Source organism: Eurosta solidaginis, chromosome 4 (genome assembly GCF_040869045.1).
Source record: "Eurosta solidaginis isolate ZX-2024a chromosome 4, ASM4086904v1, whole genome shotgun sequence".
NCBI classification, from domain to species: domain Eukaryota; kingdom Metazoa; phylum Arthropoda; class Insecta; order Diptera; family Tephritidae; genus Eurosta; species Eurosta solidaginis.
The window spans coordinates 75572407-75591984 of record NC_090322.1 but is presented as its reverse complement, the minus strand read 5'-3'; the positions used below and the strand labels follow the sequence as shown (position 1 = coordinate 75591984).

The following is a 19578-nucleotide window of genomic DNA, read 5'->3' as shown; positions in this document are numbered from 1 at the left end:
ATTTTTTTCTATAGTTGCTAGCGGAGGCAATGGTAGGTATTCTTTTGGGCTAAAAGAGCAAACGTATATGATTTCTTTTAGCAGGTTGGGTGGGTTATGACGGAATGGCAACAACACCTTCAGCCTTCCACAGCGCGGCCGGAAGAGTTTAACCAGGCTATTGGTATGACAACGGAGGTAAGCAGGTTTCAACTTGGAGTTTGTAGGATTTGGTAAGGATTAGGCAAATTTAATTTTTAGCAGGTGTAACCCTTGTTGGCCACAAATAATTTTTTTTTTCAAATCTCTGTTTGAAATTTTTATGTGAAGCCGAGAAAAAGTCAGTGTAGGAGCAAGTTCCCACCCTCATTCGCTGAAGACTAGCTGGTAGTAGCAAACAGAGTACCCGCTCCTTAAACTCTATATGTACTCGGAGAACTAAGATGTTGATTAGTCGGTGCCCTGGTTCATGGTTGAGTTCCTAAGGATCTATATTGGCGGAGTCTCACCTAGGCCCACTTTCACCTTGGTTCATTACATAAATGGCGTCCAAGTGTGGGGCCAACGAAGGTTACGTTTCCATAAAATTTTGTATATATTTTTTTTGTTCTATAATTTCGCATCTGCCAAAAGATTCTTTCTTGGAGTGTCATGATCTGGATTATTTCGGAGGTGAACCGGAGATACTTTAGCAGAATGCATTAGATTCCAACTGCACTTTAGTCGGAGATATTGATGGCAATTGGCTTATGTCGAAGTCATACCCGAAGAAAGTGATATACATAAATACTTAACTTTTACTTTTTTTGTTTTGGTAAAACTTCGCTCGAGATTTTCTCTACTGGGTTACCTCGGTAGACTACTCGCGTTGTTCACCGCATCATTTTTTTTTTGCAATACGGGTGTAGGTGGTTGGAGAAGTAGTTAGTTGGTAACTAAACTCTCGCCACATAACTAGACCCGAATTTGCAGAAGAGGTAGTTTGTTTTGTTATCGATTGTCATACCATTTCCGGGGTGAATTCAACCGGCAGTGATTACAGTTTCAATGCGCCATGTAAGTCCTCAAATGCAGCAACTATGTCAAACAAATAACTTCGAATTTTCTTTACATGGAGGAAAAAAAAAAAAAAATAAAATAAAATTTTTTTTATTTTTTTTATTAAAATTGTTTCTAGAAAGAAACCCAAATAAGAGTAGGTTATTGATATAAATAATAAATACTTTTCGAAATTTTACAGCGACGTTACAATTTTTTTTATCTTTAATTAACAAGTCTGAGATTTTTTTTTTGCAATGGCAGTTCGTCATAGTCCAGAGAATCTGAATCTCACAAATGCAGAGGAAGAACTAATCTGCACCATTTGTAGCGATACTGTGCGACACGACCGAGTTGAGACTCCGTGCAAGCACAACTTTCACAGGCAATGTATAGTTAGGTGGATAGAAACCAATGCTTCTTGTCCGACCTGCAGAGAACCAGTTACAGTGTCAGATTTCCCAAACGTGTCTAGTATGAATGAGGCGGCTGTTTCACCGTCGAATACTTCATTCCGCGCGAGAGGGGGTGCGGTAGCTAGAAACAGGCCAATCACGCGTTTGGTAACGCAAACGTCTAGAAACGCTGCAGCAAATTTGAACAGACCAAATTTTAACCGATCACCGCGACAAATCGCCAGACCGACGGTTAGTGCTCAAACGCAGGTCACCGCGGTAGACGACTCTATGGTACGGGGCTTAATTCAAGAATCCCTGAATGGCTTCCGCGAACAAATGACGGCTCAAATCGGCAGTGAGTTAAGCGCCCTACTCGAGCACTTAAATTTAGGAAGGAATCGCGAGCGTCCATCGAATCAAGACATCCCAAGGTGGCCACAGGACATGCCGTTGAATGATTCGGAGGAGCCTCATACCCGACCGTACCGTGACAGAGGATCTCTACCCCGGACCAGCGATCTACAGGCTAACAAAATTTCCAATCTTATTTCTAACTGGCATGTGCGTTTCACAGGCAAACCAAATGGAATGTCTGTCGAAGACTTTATATATCGGGTTAATGCGCTAACACGGCAGTCCTTGAACGGGGACTTCGTTTTATTATGCCGATACGTACATATGTTGTTCAGCGATAATGCGGAAGCTTGGTTTTGGCGACACCATCGCCAAACTGAACGATTAGATTGGGGGGAGTTATGTGAAGGTTTGAGACAGAAATATAAAGATCAGTTGAGTGACTACGACAGGAAAGAAAATATACGTCTTGTTTGCTGGGTTGGAGCTGTTTTGGTCGATATGTATAAAGAAAAAACCCAAGAGTTTTTACTTTTCTCTTCTATGCATTTCGACGCATCCGCGTCATCATCAGGAAGTCTATTTATTTTCAAACAAACAACATGAAAATACAAAAGTAATCATTATTTTCAATAAACATTACAAATTCATCATTAAAACAATAACTCACAATAATTTGATTAGTTGTACAAACACAATAATATCACAGGACAATCGACACATTCATTTTTCTTATTTTCTATTTTTGTTCTTATCATTTTTTATTATTGCTGTATAAGCGCTATTTGTATTGTCAATGTCTTCTTTAAAATTCTTGACATTCGTCATATGTTGTTGAATGCGGAGACTTTCCAGTGTCATCCTCCTTTTGCATCTTCTCTCAACATCTAAAATTTTTGCGTTCCCAAAATCAGCTGTATGGCCATTGTCAGTCAGGTGTTGAGAAAGCGCGGTATTTGTTTTTCTGTTTTTTGCGTCCATTTCATGTTCGTGTATTCTCGTTCTCAATGCTCTTTTCGTTGTGCCAATGTAACATTTATTGCAGGCATTGTTGTTGTTACCGTTGCATTGAATTTTATACACTACATTGCATTGTTGTCCCTTGTCTATTTTGTCTTTTGTTTTTGTAAAGAAACGATTAAGTGTATTGTGTGGTTTGTGAGCAAATGTTATGTTGTCTTTTTTCATAATTCTCCTGAGCGATTGATTACTTGTTAGTCCGGGTATATAGGTAACTCCAATATAAGTTTTGTTTGTGTTTGCTTCTGTTTGTCCATTTGATGAATTAGGGTGGTCCATTTCTTGTGTCGTATTAATTATAAGCTTTTCTATTAGAGTATTCGGGTAGCTATTTTTGAAGAGAATATTTTTTATTTTCTTCTTGTTTTCTTCTATGAAATCACCGTCACTTAGAAGATGTATTTTCCTTATTACACTTGTTGCTGTGTTAATTTTCTGCTTCCATGGATGATTGGAGTGATAATTGATAATTCTTCCTGATGCCATCGACTTTGCATACCAGTTGAACGTTAAGTTTTGGTTTTTTCGGTGTATTTCTACGTCTAGGAAGGCAATTTTGTTGTTCTGCTCTAATTCTTTAGTAAATTGTATCCTGGTATGCTGTGCATTAAATACTGTAATGTCTTCCACGTCTTTAGCTTTAACAATTGCGAATATGTCATCTACATATTTGGTTATGTATTTGACATATATGTCTTTGCTTTTTAATTCAGCGAGGCTGTCGTCCAATATTTTGTCCAGAACGATATTTGCAATGGTTGGAGATAGCGGGCTCCAACCCAGCAAACATTTTCATAAAGAATTTGGTCCAATCAACATATAAATATTTACGGTGAGCAAAACCGGAAAAAACGCGGAATATTACAAACAACAACATGAAGCAGTTCTACCAACACATCAAATACAAATACGACGAAAAGATTTGTTACATAATCAAGCAACACAACAAAAACATCAAAAAACTGGCTAAACAAAAAGAGCGCCTAAAATTTTTACTGCGGTGCAAAGATTATGGCATCATTCCATCACATTTACAGGGTAAGACAAAAACGATACAACACTGCTTTAAACTAGACACCACACGACGAGACCTTATGAAATTAGAACAATGCTTTCTTCTGAAAGTCGTTAACTTAGAAATAAAAGAATCAAACATTAATATTAAAATTATCACAACGACCGTTAAGCACTTACAGGAAACGTTACAAAACAGACTTCAGCAAACAGATTACGAAAAAATTATAGAGAACCACCACTATTTTTCGACACAAATCGCCACAAACACACAAAGTATACACAACGACAAACTCCAGAAGCAAATTTCGAAGAATACTATAAAATTTGGCATGAGATTAAATGAAGATTGGTTTGTGAACAATACGAACATCGAAGTACCGCAGGAGTCGCGTTGGTTATTGTCACTTGGCAACAAATTCGCCCTACCAGTGTCAAGAAAAACATTTTCACCCATTGAAATAATCGCCGATTTGGAACAATGCGTACAAAGTTTTGAGGACGAGAGGGAAAAAGATACTGTAAGGAGTGACATTGCGGCAAAAATCAATACTTTTCAACAAAAAATTAGAAACTGCACTAAGGACAAGTTTATACTGAAAACATCGACAGACACCAAAAGATTCCTTAACCAACACAGAAACGAGATCATAATAACAAATGCAGACAAAGGCAACAAGACAGTTATGATGTACAAAAATGAATACGAACTAAAAATGAAAGAGTTGCTAAACGACAAAAACACATACAAAACAATTAGGAATGATCCCACACAAAAACTGATGAGGAAGAATAACACAATTATAAATAATCTTTACAAACAAAGGAGACTCGATGCAAAACAAAAATTTCAGCTGACATCCGCGGCTGCTAATGCTCCAAGACTTTACGGACTTCCGAAAATTCACAAACCACACGCACCACTTAGACCGATTTGCTCATCTATTAATGTACCATGTTACAAATTATCAAAATTTGTTGGAAGCATTTTAGAAAATATTATATCCGATGATCTTAATATAAAAAGTTCACTTCAACTTAAAGAAAAAATCAATAATTTCACAATTCAAGACGACGAAATTCTCATTTCATTCGACGTCGTATCTCTTTTTACGAATATACCCATACATTTAGCAATACGCACTATTATGCGAAAATGGGAAAAATTGGAGACACATACACAAATAGACAAAAAACAGTTCCAGACGATACTAGATTTCTGCCTACGTGACAACAATTATTTTTCATATAACAACACCATATACCAACAAATATACGGAATGCCAATGGGCAACCCGCTATCTCCAACCATTGCAAATATCGTTCTGGACAAAATATTGGACGACAGCCTCGCTGAATTAAAAAGCAAAGACATATATGTCAAATACATAACCAAATATGTAGATGACATATTCGCAATTGTTAAAGCTAAAGACGTGGAAGACATACTAACAGTATTTAATGCACAGCATACCAGGATACAATTTACTAAAGAATTAGAGCAGAACAACAAAATTGCCTTCCTAGACGTAGAAATACACCGAAAAAACCAAAACTTAACGTTCAACTGGTATGCAAAGTCGATGGCATCAGGAAGAATTATCAATTATCACTCCAATCATCCATGGAAGCAGAAAATTAACACAGCAACAAGTGTAATAAGGAAAATACATCTTCTAAGTGACGGTGATTTCATAGAAGAAAACAAGAAGAAAATAAAAAATATTCTCTTCAAAAATAGCTACCCGAATACTCTAATAGAAAAGCTTATAATTAATACGACACAAGAAATGGACCACCCTAATTCATCAAATGGACAAACAGAAGCAAACACAAACAAAACTTATATTGGAGTTACCTATATACCCGGACTAACAAGTAATCAATCGCTCAGGAGAATTATGAAAAAAGACAACATAACATTTGCTCACAAACCACACAATACACTTAATCGTTTCTTTACAAAAACAAAAGACAAAATAGACAAGGGACAACAATGCAATGTAGTGTATAAAATTCAATGCAACGGTAACAACAACAATGCCTGCAATAAATGTTACATTGGCACAACGAAAAGAGCATTGAGAACGAGAATACACGAACATGAAATGGACGCAAAAAACAGAAAAACAAATACCGCGCTTTCTCAACACCTGACTGACAATGGCCATACAGCTGATTTTGGGAACGCAAAAATTTTAGATGTTGAGAGAAGATGCAAAAGGAGGATGACACTGGAAAGTCTCCGCATTCAACAACATATGACGAATGTCATGAATTTTAAAGAAGACATTGACAATACAAATAGCGCTTATACAGCAATAATAAAAAATGATAAGAACAAAAATAGAAAATAAGAAAAATGAATGTGTCGATTGTCCTGTGATATTATTGTGTTTGTACAACTAATCAAATTATTGTGAGTTATTGTTTTAATGTTGAATTTGTAATGTTTATTGAAAATAATGATTACTTTTGTATTTTCATGTTGTTTGTTTGAAAATAAATAGACTTCCTGATGATGACGCGGATGCGTCGAAATGCATAGAAGAGAAAAGTAAAAACTCTTGGGTTTTTTCTTTATACATATCGACCAAAACAGCTCCAACCCAGCAAACATTTTCATAAAGAATTTGGTCCAATCAACATAAAAATATACGTCGTCGAAAGCAGCGACCCAACGAACCATTTGATCAATTCTTGGACGAGATCCTTGCTATGAATGATCGTCTGCGTTACCCCATGGCAGATCAGGAGCTTATTGAAACCATGTTTAGGAATTTAAAGCCTGATCTTAGGTATGAGCTATTACATTTAGACATTGCCAATTTATCGATTCTTCGAAGGGAGTGCCACCGGCATGAAAATTTCATGGCTAGCGTGGTGACCAGCCATCCAACTCGAAGTTTCCCAGCCAGAAGAAATATAACCGAAGTAACGGAAGGTACTTATGACCAGGACCTTACGGAACATGCAGCCATCGCCGAAATGTCAACGGAAAACCTCAAGTGTTGGAATTGTGACGATAGGGGGCATAGGTACCAAGACTGCACAAACCCAGTGCGACGGGTATTTTGTTACGGCTGTGGAAGATTAGACACCTACAAGCCCAGTTGTCAACATTGTAATAGGAGGGAGGAAAACGGGGGTCAGGATGTCCGCCGTCGAGGATATCCGAACCATCAGCCTCGGATGTAGAAAATGTTCAACTTTTAACTAATCCCATACCCTCTGCCACAAGTCCTACAGTTCTGCTTAAGTTAAGTCCTCTAAAACCTTATCATGTTCGGTTGGCGGAATACAAACAGCGCCGCGCCGACATCTTCTCCACCCTTCCGAAAGTTGTTCCTCGTTCAACGCGGCGAATGAAAAACTTTTGGAACCAGAAAAGAGTTTGCGTAAGATAGTTATTTCATCTATCGCATACAAACCTTCCGATAACAGGCCGTTTATACAGATAGGGATTAACGATGAGCAAGTACTTGCTTTACTAGACAGCGGTGCAAACAAAAGCGTGATAGGAGGCCAGCTGGCGAAAGCGGTGTTAGCCAAAAGGTCGTCTGCTTTAGATGGTAAGGGATACGTGAAAACAGCGGATGGCCAACGACAACAAATAAGTGGAATAGTTTTTATACCAGTTTGCTTCAACGGACAACGGAAAACAATAGAATTTTTGATAGTACCCTCGATTGTACAGTCAGCCATATGCGGTATGGATTTTTGGAAGGAGTTTGGCATCGGGGTGAAGCTCGATTCTCAATTTAGTCACGTAAGTGCGATTGAGGACGATTCTAATGAAGTTGTGCCGTTGAATACTCACCAACAGAGACAGTTAGAAGTAATAATAGATTCGTTTCCAAGTTTTGAGAGAGATGGGCTAGGTTTGACAGAAGTAGTGGAGCATGTTATCGATACAGGGGATGCAAAGCCAATCAAACAAAGGCACTATCCTATCTCCCCTGCAGTCGAGAAGTTGTTATGTGAAGAAATAGATAGAATGTTGGAACTAGTAGTCATAGAAGAAGCTCCTTGCTCGGCATGGTCATCGCCGGTAGTTTTGATTGTGAAACCAGGAAAGGTCCGTTTTTGTTTAGATTCGCGGAAAGTAAACGAGGTGACGTTGAAGGATGCATATCCCATCCCAAATATTGAGGGATTGCTAAGCAGGCTTCCTCCCGTTCATTGCATTTCCAAGATTGACTTAAAGGATGCATTCTGGCAAATTAGTCTTGATAAGCAATCGAGGGAGAAGACTGCCTTTACCGTCCCTAACAGGCCCCTGTATCAGTTCAAAAGAATACCTTTTGGATTATGCAACGCGCCCCAAACCATGTGTAGACTGATGGACAAAGTAATACCATACAATTTAAAAACTCAGGTCTTTGTATATTTGGATGATTTGTTGGTAGTAGCATCCACATTTAATGAACACTTGATCCATTTGTCCGAAGTCTCCACATTATTGCGAAAGGCTGGCTTGACAATCAACATCAAAAAGAGTAAATTTTGTTTAAGCCAAGTCAATTACCTTGGTTTTATAGTTGGAAACGGAACTCTTCAGGTAGATCAAGATAAAATTGCTGCGATTGAGACTTACCCTGTTCCAAAGGCCGTACGTCAACTTCGAAAATTTCTCGGCATGACCGGATGGTACCGACGATTTATCGACGACTACTCTTCTGTAACCTTTCATCTAACAGAACTAATTTCCAAGAAAAAACATTTCGCGTGGAATCCGGACGCACAGAAAGCATTTGATGACCTCAAAAGGAAATTAACTTGCGCCCCCGTACTAATTCATCCAAATTACAACAAACCTTTTATACTACAATGCGATGCGAGTCAAGTAGGGATAGGCGCGTGTCTGTTGCAAGAAGACGATAACGGTCAAGAGCGCCCTATAGCCTATATGTCGAAGAAGCTAAATAAGGCCCAGCGAAATTATTCGGTGACGGAGTTAGAATGCCTAGCTGTAGTATTAGCGATAAAGAAATTTCGCATGTATATCGAAGGGATGGAGTTTAAGGTGGTGACGGACCATGCTAGTCTGCGATGGCTCATGCAACAAAAAGATTTGAGCGGTCGACTAGCCAGATGGGCGATCAAATTACAGGGATTTAATTTTACTATTGAACACAAAAAGGGAAGAGAAAATGTAATCGCGGATGCTTTATCGCGTATACCCGAAGACATGTCTGAAACCGAAATCAATGAATTAGAACTAACCATTTTACCAGAAATTGATTTAGGCTCCGATGCTTTCAACTCGCCTGAATACGAAGAACTGAAGCGTCAGTTCCAGAACTCGAATTTACCCGACTTTCAGGTTATCGATGGATACATCTACCATCGTACAGACTTTGCTACCGGTAACAGTGATTCAGATGACAAAGCGTGGAAATTATATGTGCCAGCCGAACTACGCCAACATGTAATATCCGCGGCCCACGATCCACCATCTGCAGGACATGGTGGGATAGCCAAAACGGTAGAACGCCTTCGGCGGAAGTTCTATTGGCCAGGTATGGTTACACAAATTCGCGAGTACATACGTAACTGTGAAGATTGTCAAACTTCTAAAGCTCCAACAACTACATTACGACCGCCAATGGGACAACAAATTGTGTCAGATAGACCGTTCCAAATACTATATATCGACCTGATAGGACCGTTTCCCCGTTCAAAGAGAGGTAACATCGGCTTATTGATTATTCTCGATCATTTGACGAAGTTTGTATTTTTAAAACCCTTAAAAAGGTTTACCTCCAACTTGATAATAGGCTATTTAAAGGAAAATGTGTTTGATTGTTTTGGTTAGCGTTATCACGGATAATGGTAGCCAATTCAAAAGTAAGGAGTTCGAGGGATTTTTGACGAAATATGGTGTTTCACATATCACTACTGCTGTTTATTCGCCACAGTCGAATGCATCAGAAAGAGTGAATCGTTCAATCAATGAGGCTCTTAGAAGTTACATACGCAAGGATCAGAGGGAATGGGATGCATACACCAGCAGCATTAACTGTGCTCTGCGTAATAGCTTACACCAATCGCTGGGATATACCCCATACTTTGCCGTGTTCGGACAACACATGATTACCCACGGAACAGACTACAGACTACTCCGAAAGTTACAACTGTTAAATGACAATACTGCAAGACTAGACCGCCCCGACAACGTCCACCTCATAAGAGATACCATAAGGAAGAATTTGGAAAAAGCACATATCCGAAATACAAACACGTATAATCTACGAAGCCGTAGTAGAAACTTCCAAGTAGGCCAAATCGTTACGCGACGAAACTTTGTGCAGAGCAACCTAGCTAACAATTTTAGCGCGAAGCTTGCACCAACCGGAGTAAAAGCCAAAATTAAGGCCATTAAAGGATCATGCTACTATGTCTTAGAAGACCTGCATGGCAAAGTGATAGGAACCTACCATGCAAAAGATCTATGGTAAAAATTTGAAGTTACCCTAACAGCTCACCTTGATTATGTTTATTTACCCCTCATAAATCTCCATGTTTTCAGGTCCTTTGCTTTGTGCTCATCCCATTAAGCAATATCAAAGAACCTGTGGTGTAGGGTGGGAGATTTATGTGGCAGTCCTATTACTGCTTACATCCGGTCGCCATAGGAAATAGGAATAGATTACAAATGTTGATATGCCCCAATACCTTTAACAGTACGATTGAACAACATTTGACCGCGTACGTTAACAGCGGTCGAGCGAATTCGGCTATGTTAGGGTACACGCTCGAAGATGAGTTCGAAAAGTGGGAACAGTTTATAGCAGATACCTTAACAGCGGGACTGGCACTGTGGTTGAGAATGTCTCAAATGAGACCGAAGAAGTGAGATGAATAGTTTCGAGAAAAAATGAGAAAATAACGGCGAGAAGCATTGGAGTAGGGTTCGATCTAATAAGTTGGTAGAGGATATAAAATTATAACAACAATAGCATATAAAATAGTTCGCAAACAATTTTTTTTGGAGTCAAATAGTTCGTAAATAAATTTTTTTAAGGAAATAGCGGGATTGCGGTTGAAGTCTAGCTTAGGAAACGAATATTAACGCAAGCTTAGGACAGTTGATGTTGGAGATCTAATAGTGAAAGTCGTGCTGGTGAATAAGTTGAGTTCGGGCGGTTGTCAACCATTTGAATAATAAAGTTTAAGAAAATTTGAAAAAAAAAGAAACGCTTTTGCCGTCCGAGAGAGAAAAAAAAAAAAAAAACTTTTTTTTTGAAAAAAAAAAAAACCAAACGCGAAACTAAAATAAATATAAGGTTTAAACTAAACCAAAAACTTTCGAAAAAAAAAGTGGTGTGAAAAAAAAAAAACCTTTTTGAAACCCGAAATGATAACTTAATAATAAATTAATAAATTATCCAATAAACTTGTTTGAGTTGTAGTTAGAAAAAAAAAAAAGAAAAGTGAACTTTTTTTGAAGAAAAAACCAACCGCGGAAGGAACATAATTTTTCTGACGAACCAGAAAAAACCAAGAAAAAAAAGAGAAAAAAAAAACCCTTTTGAAACACGAAATATTAATTAAACTAATAATAAGTTATGCAATAATCTTGCATAGAATTTTCGTGGATTGGATTTAGAGAAAAAAAAAAAGGAAATAAAACTTTAAAATGCTTACCTACTAAAAAGTTTTGGTTTGTAGAATTCGGATAGGAAAGTTAACTAAGCTTTCAGTGGCGAAAAAGAGAAAAAAAAAATATTTAAATAAGACCTTTAAAATATTTTCCGAAGAAAAATTTTGCGAGCATTGTGCTGCGAAAAAGAAGGATGCTATTAAGGAACATTCGTAAATACATAAACAAATAGCAACTAGAAAAAAAGAAAAAAAAAAAAGGGGGAAAATTGCGTAAGACGTGAATAATCGCCAAAAGTTAAGTTTATTTTGTAAAGGAGGGTGTAATTCGGAAGAAGAAACTTGAAACCTAAGCCACAGGAAGCAGTCGCAGGAGCCGGAAACGAGCGGATCGGGGTCATGGATTTAAATTAAATAGGCATAATTTCATAATGTCTAGAAGTTGTAAAGGAAAAAAAAAAAAAATTTTTGTATTAATAATAAATTATAAATTTTATTTTAGAAAACAAAGGTGAAGTTAGTAATAGAGGGAAGAGAGATGTAATGTTAGAGTGAGTGAGTGTAAAATAGGGAAAAAGGGAGTAAAATTTAAGTAACGTACCAAAGGTACCAAAAGATTGGCGATCGAAAATCGAAAGACCGGTCATAACAGGGGAAGAATGCTTGCACCGAGAGCCAAATAGCCCCGACGTACGGAAGTGGTGAATGGTGAAAGTGATTTCCTATATTTTTTTTCAGTTTTATTAGCTGATGCCTAGCCGCCATCATCCCCATCAACTGGCCAGTGGAAGGAGGATAAGTGGGTAAGTCATTTGATGACCATACATGTATATATATGAAAACTTCTTTATTCACACCTACCGCTTAAAAAGGCACTTAGAACATCTAAAAGAAAAATTCTATATGGAAGAGTTTACTAAATAATGTAATTTGTGTCTCAAATTGAATTATTTATTAAACTGTATCCTATCCAATCGAATAAGGCCAGTGGCAACATAGCCATTAAATGTGTAGCAAGTTTGTATGCTACGATAACATATGCCTTTTGTCTTTACATAGTCATTTATTTTCTTAGTACGTAAAGGCCGTAGCTTTAACTTCAGCTGTTAACAGTGCCTTTTGTTTTTGTCTGCTCGCTTCAAGCACTAAAAGTTTTAATTATCATATAGTGAGCAAACGAGAGCTTGGTAATAGAACTCGGAGATTATTAGCCGTAGAGAATGAATCGGAGTAATTGATCTCGCTCACTCGCTCACTCTCTCAACGACAACCGTTTAAATTTTGCATTAGAATGTATGTGTAATTACCACACTGTAGCATGAATGTTGTGAACTTGAAGTTAAATATAGAGAGACTATGCTACTCTTAATATATTGTAGATACGAGAAATGTTAACAATGGGAAAAGGAATGTTAGCTGTTAGATTTACTTTAATACTCTAGTATGTATGAATTTTAATAGAGAGCGACTAGTAAAATATTTGGCAATATTGAGAGTCTCTCGAACCAGCATTATTCATAGATGGAATGAGAACAGAAATATGTATGTTATATTCAGAGAGATGGATTGCAAGCTGTTATAAATATAAACAGAGAATGTTGACTTCAGACACTCATATGTATACATATATTAAGAAGTTGTTTGATATGGTACATATTTTTTTTGATTTGACTATTTTGCTGTAAGTTTGCTGAGACCATGTTGTGTCAAAATTGGTATGATGATGCACACTAACATGAACTATTAGGTTACTTATCTATGTAGGTGTATATCGAATAGTAAGTTGTGGAGAATGAAATCAGGGAATGGAAATAACATCAGTTTTGTAATAAAGTTAAGTCGAAAAATTTAATATGGACATGATGGTGTAAATTTTTTTCTATAGTTGCTAGCGGAGGCAATGGTAGGTATTCTTTTGGGCTAAAAGAGCAAACGTATATGATTTCTTTTAGCAGGTTGGGTGGGTTATGACGGAATGGCAACAACACCTTCAGCCTTCCACAGCGCGGCCGGAAGAGTTTAACCAGGCTATTGGTATGACAACGGAGGTAAGCAGGTTTCAACTTGGAGTTTGTAGGATTTGGTAAGGATTAGGCAAATTTAATTTTTAGCAGGTGTAACCCTTGTTGGCCACAAATAATTTTTTTTTTCAAATCTCTGTTTGAAATTTTTATGTGAAGCCGAGAAAAAGTCAGTGTAGGAGCAAGTTCCCACCCTCATTCGCTGAAGACTAGCTGGTAGTAGCAAACTCTATATGTACTCGGAGAACTAAGATGTTGATTAGTCGGTGCCCTGGTTCATGGTTGAGTTCCTAAGGATCTATATTGGCGGAGTCTCACCTAGGCCCACTTTCACCTTGGTTCATTACAACCCCTTTTTGGATAATTCTTACAATTTTCGCTTTCGCAAATTTATTTTAACTAATTTCCCATAAGAAAATGTGTCACGATCTATAAAAAAAACTAAATTATATTTAAAAAATTCGACGAATTTTCATAAAAAATTCTCAAGCCTTTAAATTTTTTTGGATTTATGTCACTTATTCACATGTGTTACTATATATGAAATAAGCAAATGTATGCATATGAAGTAAAATTTTGGAAAAAAAAATAAAAAAAAAACATATGGCTGAAAAAAATTACGTAGTTGTAATAAATGACTGCATATGAAACGGAAAATCTCATAAAATAATTTTGTCCAGCTAGCTTGTTCTACACGAAACACTGTGAGACGGGGCTATATCACGCAGTTATTTGCTGGTATTCTCCGCCTTGTGACAATGCAACAAAAACTCCTTTAAGTTGAGCTCTTTTGGCTCACTTTGTAGATAGTGTAGTGGTAGTTCTGAGTGCAGTATTTGGCACGCTTACGCTTAAGTCAAGCGACCAAACCAGTGACGCGTATCACATGAGCAGTGGACTAATTGCTTTGTAAGTTGTGCTGCCGTTAAGCGACTTAAGGATTTTGTTGTGGCTTTGTACTTAAGATGTCGTTTCGGAGGTATGCGCCTTGAAGGTAAGAGTGGCATTCGATATGTCACCCCTAAGATCTTTGGGTGACTGACAGTTGGTATGGTAACGCAATCGACATGAATACCTAATATTTGCGTCATCTATTCCTTAAATATCTTAAACAGAGTGACTTGTTCGGCAATAGTTTTAGATCGCGCGAGATGAAAAAAACAAAAAGAATCGGTAAATAACTATTCATTTTTAAAACTAATTCGTCTATTGAGGAGCTAGAGCCAGTTGCCACTATCGTGCAGTCGTCGGCATAGGATATGTTGGTATCTTGTTCTCGTGATGGAGGGAGCTTTGATATGTATAAATTGAATAGCATGGGGACACCACCCTGCACCACCCCTTGTTTAATGCTTCTAGGCTTGTAGGTTTCGCTCTTAAATTGAACCGACGCTTGCTGACCACTCAGATAATAGGCGGTCAATATTTTTAGACAAGGGATAAATCAGGGTGCTAATGGCGTTATGCGCGGGTGCTATAGCGATATGCATTTTGCGGAAGCCATGGCTGGTGGCTGGCTAACCGACGACTTGCTTGGTGTGGTGGTAGCGTTCTCCGCCCACCACACCAAAGATCATGGGTTGAACTCACGGCCAAAGCAACATCTAAAATCTAGACAAAAAAAGTTTTTTTAAGCGGGGTCGCCCCTCGGAAGTAATTTGGCAAACACAACGAGTGTATTTCTGCCATGAAAAGCTTTTCAGTGAAAATTCATCTGCCGTTCGGTGTCGACATAACACATGTAGGTCCCGTCCCGCGAATTTGTAGGAAAAATTTAAAAGGGCACGACGCGAATTGGAAGAGAAGCTCCGCCTAAAATCTCTTCGGCGACGGGACGGGCGAGATGGGACCTACATGTTTTACGTCGACTCCGAGAGGCATCTGCAAGCCAGATGAGTTTTCACTAAGCAGTTTTTTATGGTAGAAACACACTCGGAGGGTTTACCAAATACTTTTATTCGAATAAGCGATAAAAAAGTTGTAACAAATACTCGAATTTCGAATACCTTGCGAATAAGAGAGTTTATTATTCGAATAATTTCGATGGGTACTGCCCTTACTCGAATTCCCTTCCAGAATATCGGCTGCACGCTGCGCTTAAGATACCACATGATATACAAAGCGAACTTGATTAACCTCAATGAACTGATGGCTTGGTCGGATCTGTGATATCGATTCATCAATCTCCATATTTTCCCGTAAACTTGTGTGCGAATAAGCCTGCTTGGTTTTCAAAGCAACTTATCAGACTTAACAACATTAAATCTAGGCTTTATAAGAGATCCAAGAAATCTGGACCATCTGCACTAGTTCTCTATATATCTAGTAGCTTGTTCTAGCATTCATTGTCTCAAATCAGTAATAAATATTCCTTAAGTTGTTGTAAAGCAAAATTTTTGAAAAATCCGAACAAGGTTTACAGTTTTGTTAATTCAAAATGCATAACATCTGGGTATCCTTCCTCATTTACCTTTGGATATAAAAAGCTGCCAATGGGGATGACGTAGCAGAACTATTTTAGAATTCTTGAAGTCCACATATTCCTCCAGGAGTTCTCATTACGGTCATTATCCGTATCGCTCAGATAGCTCGAATTTCTGCTATTAGTATGGTGCTGCCAATTACGTGCTTAAGTACTGCGCTGCAAATAAATTTGAGCCTACTTTATAATTATTTGAGTTATCTCTATGACCTGCGACATTCCCGCCACTTTGGAAACAGTTTTTTATTACATCCTTGCATATAAAGGTAGTAGATTAAAAGCTGAGAACTACAGGGGCTGTTCGGGCCTAAATGGCATCTCTGTATCAATCAATCCATAACTTATCATACTAGAATTGGTAGCACTGATCGTCAGATGTTACTTTTGCTTCTTCTTTTTCTGACTAGCCTACTGTCGATACAGAAGCTGCAACTACATATTTACAATTGCTGGAAGAGTAATGGGTACGCTTTTCAGAAGCACAACAAGAAGTGGAGGTGTCCTGTGGCGATGAGAACGCAGAAGTGGAGGAACAATCCCTCATTCAAGGTGAGGAATGGTATACCGTAGCTAAATATAATTTTTTTAACGACTCAAAATGCCACAAAAACAAACGAATGGCGAAGTAACTCAGGCTGCATTTGCCCCCGTACGCATACCGCTTCCAACATTGGGTGAGACATTGGAATTAGTTAGTAGTTTTGCAGTGAGTGACAAGAACTACAGTGAAGCCTGTGACGTGCTGACCACTAGATACAAAGTGATGCGAATTATAGTGAAAAGTCACATAAAAGCACTTCGTGATTTCCTCGAAGCTCGCGCGCGGTCGTTAGAAATGATGCCTGCAGTTTCAAATAACGCAAGGTCAAACGCAAAACATGTTCTGCATACAGCATGCAACCAAATCAATTCAAATGATTATTAATCTTCAAACACCGCTAAGGTCGCAACCTGCTCAGATTGTAAGGCTGACCATAAAATATACACTTGTGCGAAACTTAATCTGCTGGATGCTAAAGCAAAGCTAGCAGCTATAAAATCGCAAAGTGCCTGTTTAAATTGCCTCAGTAAGGGACATGTCTTTGCAAATGTCGTAGTTATTCATCATGCCCCATGTGCCATCGCCGACACCATACGTTCTCACACGCTGGCCTCAATAATCAAGAGGCAGCATCAGCTTATATGGAGGGTGGAGCCGTGTGTAGAAGTCCACGAAAGTGGGGAAAGCTTCTGACCGCCATTCACCTGGGAATGGCCAGAGCGATTCTTTTGCATGCGGTTCAAGCAGCTCACTACTGCCGGTCACTTGCGGCCAAGTATCCTCTGGGTAGCCGCTAAACATCCGTTTAGCGGTGAGCTAATGTGAGAAGGCGAGAACCTGGCTAGGCCACTCTGACATAATCAGTTTAAGGGCTAGCCGGGGGAGATCTCATCGGCAGCGTCTATACACCTCTAGGTGCGTCTGCAAGCGGGCATCTGTCTTGGAGCAAGCGGCTCGCTATATAAACGTGCAAGTAATATTTTCACCCCCGCTGAGCGGGTTGTGCGCTGGGCTTGGGACCCGCCACGTAAAACCATACTCCAATGAAATATAACAACAAGCCTCGGATAAATACACTCTACACTCTACACTTTTATAGTAAAAAAAAATATAACTTTATATCTCTAATTATTGCTTGTATTTATAATAGTTGTATCATTGAATCTCTCTACTCATGCTTATCTTATATATTGTACCTTTTTATTGTAATGCGCCCCACAAGCATTTTAAAAAAGCGAATACCGAATGGAAGAAATGGCATTTCCACTGCTCATAATATGAGTATTTAATGTCATTATCTATTTTCTTATTTAATTATTAACTTAGATTGTAATACTGTATAATGATAAATGTTTATAAGAAAATAAAGAAAGCAAACAAACAAACAAACAAATACACTCTCTATTGATGACGACCATGGCAAACGTTTGAAGGACAATGAATTGAGGGCATGCACCTGGAACGTCCGCTCCCTGAATGTGATTGGTGCAGATGCCCGGCTGGTTGATGTCCTCGTCAAAGCAAAATCTGACATCACCGCCATCCAAGAAATGCGTTGGACGAAGCAAGGAAGAAAGAAGATCAAAAATTGTGACATCTATTGGAGTGGCCATACGAATAAGCGCAGGTTCGGCGTCGGATTCTTGGTTGGAGAGAGACTTTGTCGCCAAGTGCTGGCGTTCACGCCTGTGGACGAGCGTCTCGCCGCTATCCGAATAAAAGCAAAATTGTTTAATATATCATTCATCTGCCCCCATGCGCCGACAGAGGAGAAAGACGATGAGGTGGAAGACACTTTTTATGAACAATTAGGACGCACATACGAGCGCTGCCCCCATCATGATATAAAAGTCGTGATTGGCGACTTTAACGCCAGGGTGGACAAAGAAGGTGTTTTTGGCCCTACAGTCGGAAAGTTCAGCCTACACAATGAAACTTCTCCTAACGGACTGAGGCTGATTGACTTTGCCGGTGCTCGAAACATGGTCATATCCAGCACGAGGTTCATGCATAAAAAGATACATCAAGCTACATGGCTTTATCGAAATACTCGCAATCAGATATACATGTGATAGACGGACGGCATACCTCCAGTGTTTTAGATGTGCGCACGATCCGAGGACCTAACATCGACTCGGACCATTATCTCGTTGCAGCCAAAATACGCACCCGCCTCAACGCGGCTAAAACCAAGGAACAAAAAACACAAGGAAAGCTAGACGTCGAAAAGCTTCAATCACAACAGACTGCCAATGATTTCGCAACTCGACTCTCACAGAGAGCACAACTCATCCTGAAGGAATACAGGAGCAGTGGGAGCATATCTCCAAAGCACTTCGTACTGCCGCCGAGGAAAAAATTGGTTACCGGCGGCCACGAAAAACAACTGGTACGATGAAGAATGCCGCGTTGCAACCGAAAGAAAAGACGCTGCCTACAGGGCTACGTTAAAAGCGGGCGCGACAAGAGGAGTGTGTGAACGCTATCGTGAGTTGTAAAGGGAAGCGAGACGCCTTTTCAGGAAGCAAAAAGCAGAAGAAGAAAGGCGTGAGTGCGAGGAGCTTGAGCTGCTAGCCACCAGGAATAACGCCCGAAAATTCTACGCAAAAATACAGCGACAGACAGAAGGTTTTAAGATCGGGGCAAACTCCTGTAGGAATGAAAACGGCGACCTTGTAACTGATGTCCAGAGAGTGCTTAGATTATGGAGGGAATACTTCTCTGCTCTCCTAAATGGAGGCGGCAATTCACCGCGCAGAGATGAAGAACCCGATCCCGCAATCGATGATGATGGAATATATGTCCCCCCGCCCGATTATGACGAAGTTAGAATAGCAATAACCAGATTGAAAAACAACAAGGTCGTGGGCGCTGATGGATTGCCTGCGGAGCTATTCAAGTACGGCGGCGAGGAGTTGGTAAGGCGCATGCAGCAGCTTCTTAGCAAAATATAGGCGGACGAGTGCATGCCCTACGGTTGGAATCTAAGTGTTCTTTGCCCAGTCCACAAGAAGGGGGATACTGCAAAAAGGCACCAACTATAGTGGAATCACCCTTCTTAATATCGCATGTAAGGTCCTTTCAAGTGTATTGTGCGAAAGATTGAAGCCCACCGTGAACCGGCTG

General features: G+C 39.2%; 1 protein-coding gene across 28 annotated transcripts in view; it reads left to right on the top strand.

Moving 5' to 3' along the window:
* The window catches only part of Tre1 (Trapped in endoderm 1), a 713802-nt gene that overhangs the window by 530672 nt on the left and 163552 nt on the right, over positions 1-19578 (top strand). For 6 of the 28 annotated variants that reach the window (XM_067782134.1, XM_067782133.1, XM_067782132.1 and 3 more), the window contains one exon: positions 16319-16460. The exons of the other annotated variants lie outside the window; for them this stretch is intronic. In XM_067782134.1, the coding sequence (XP_067638235.1) occupies positions 16319-16460 (142 nt within the window). The remainder of the gene's footprint in view (positions 1-16318; positions 16461-19578) is intronic. 28 annotated transcript variants of the gene reach the window in all.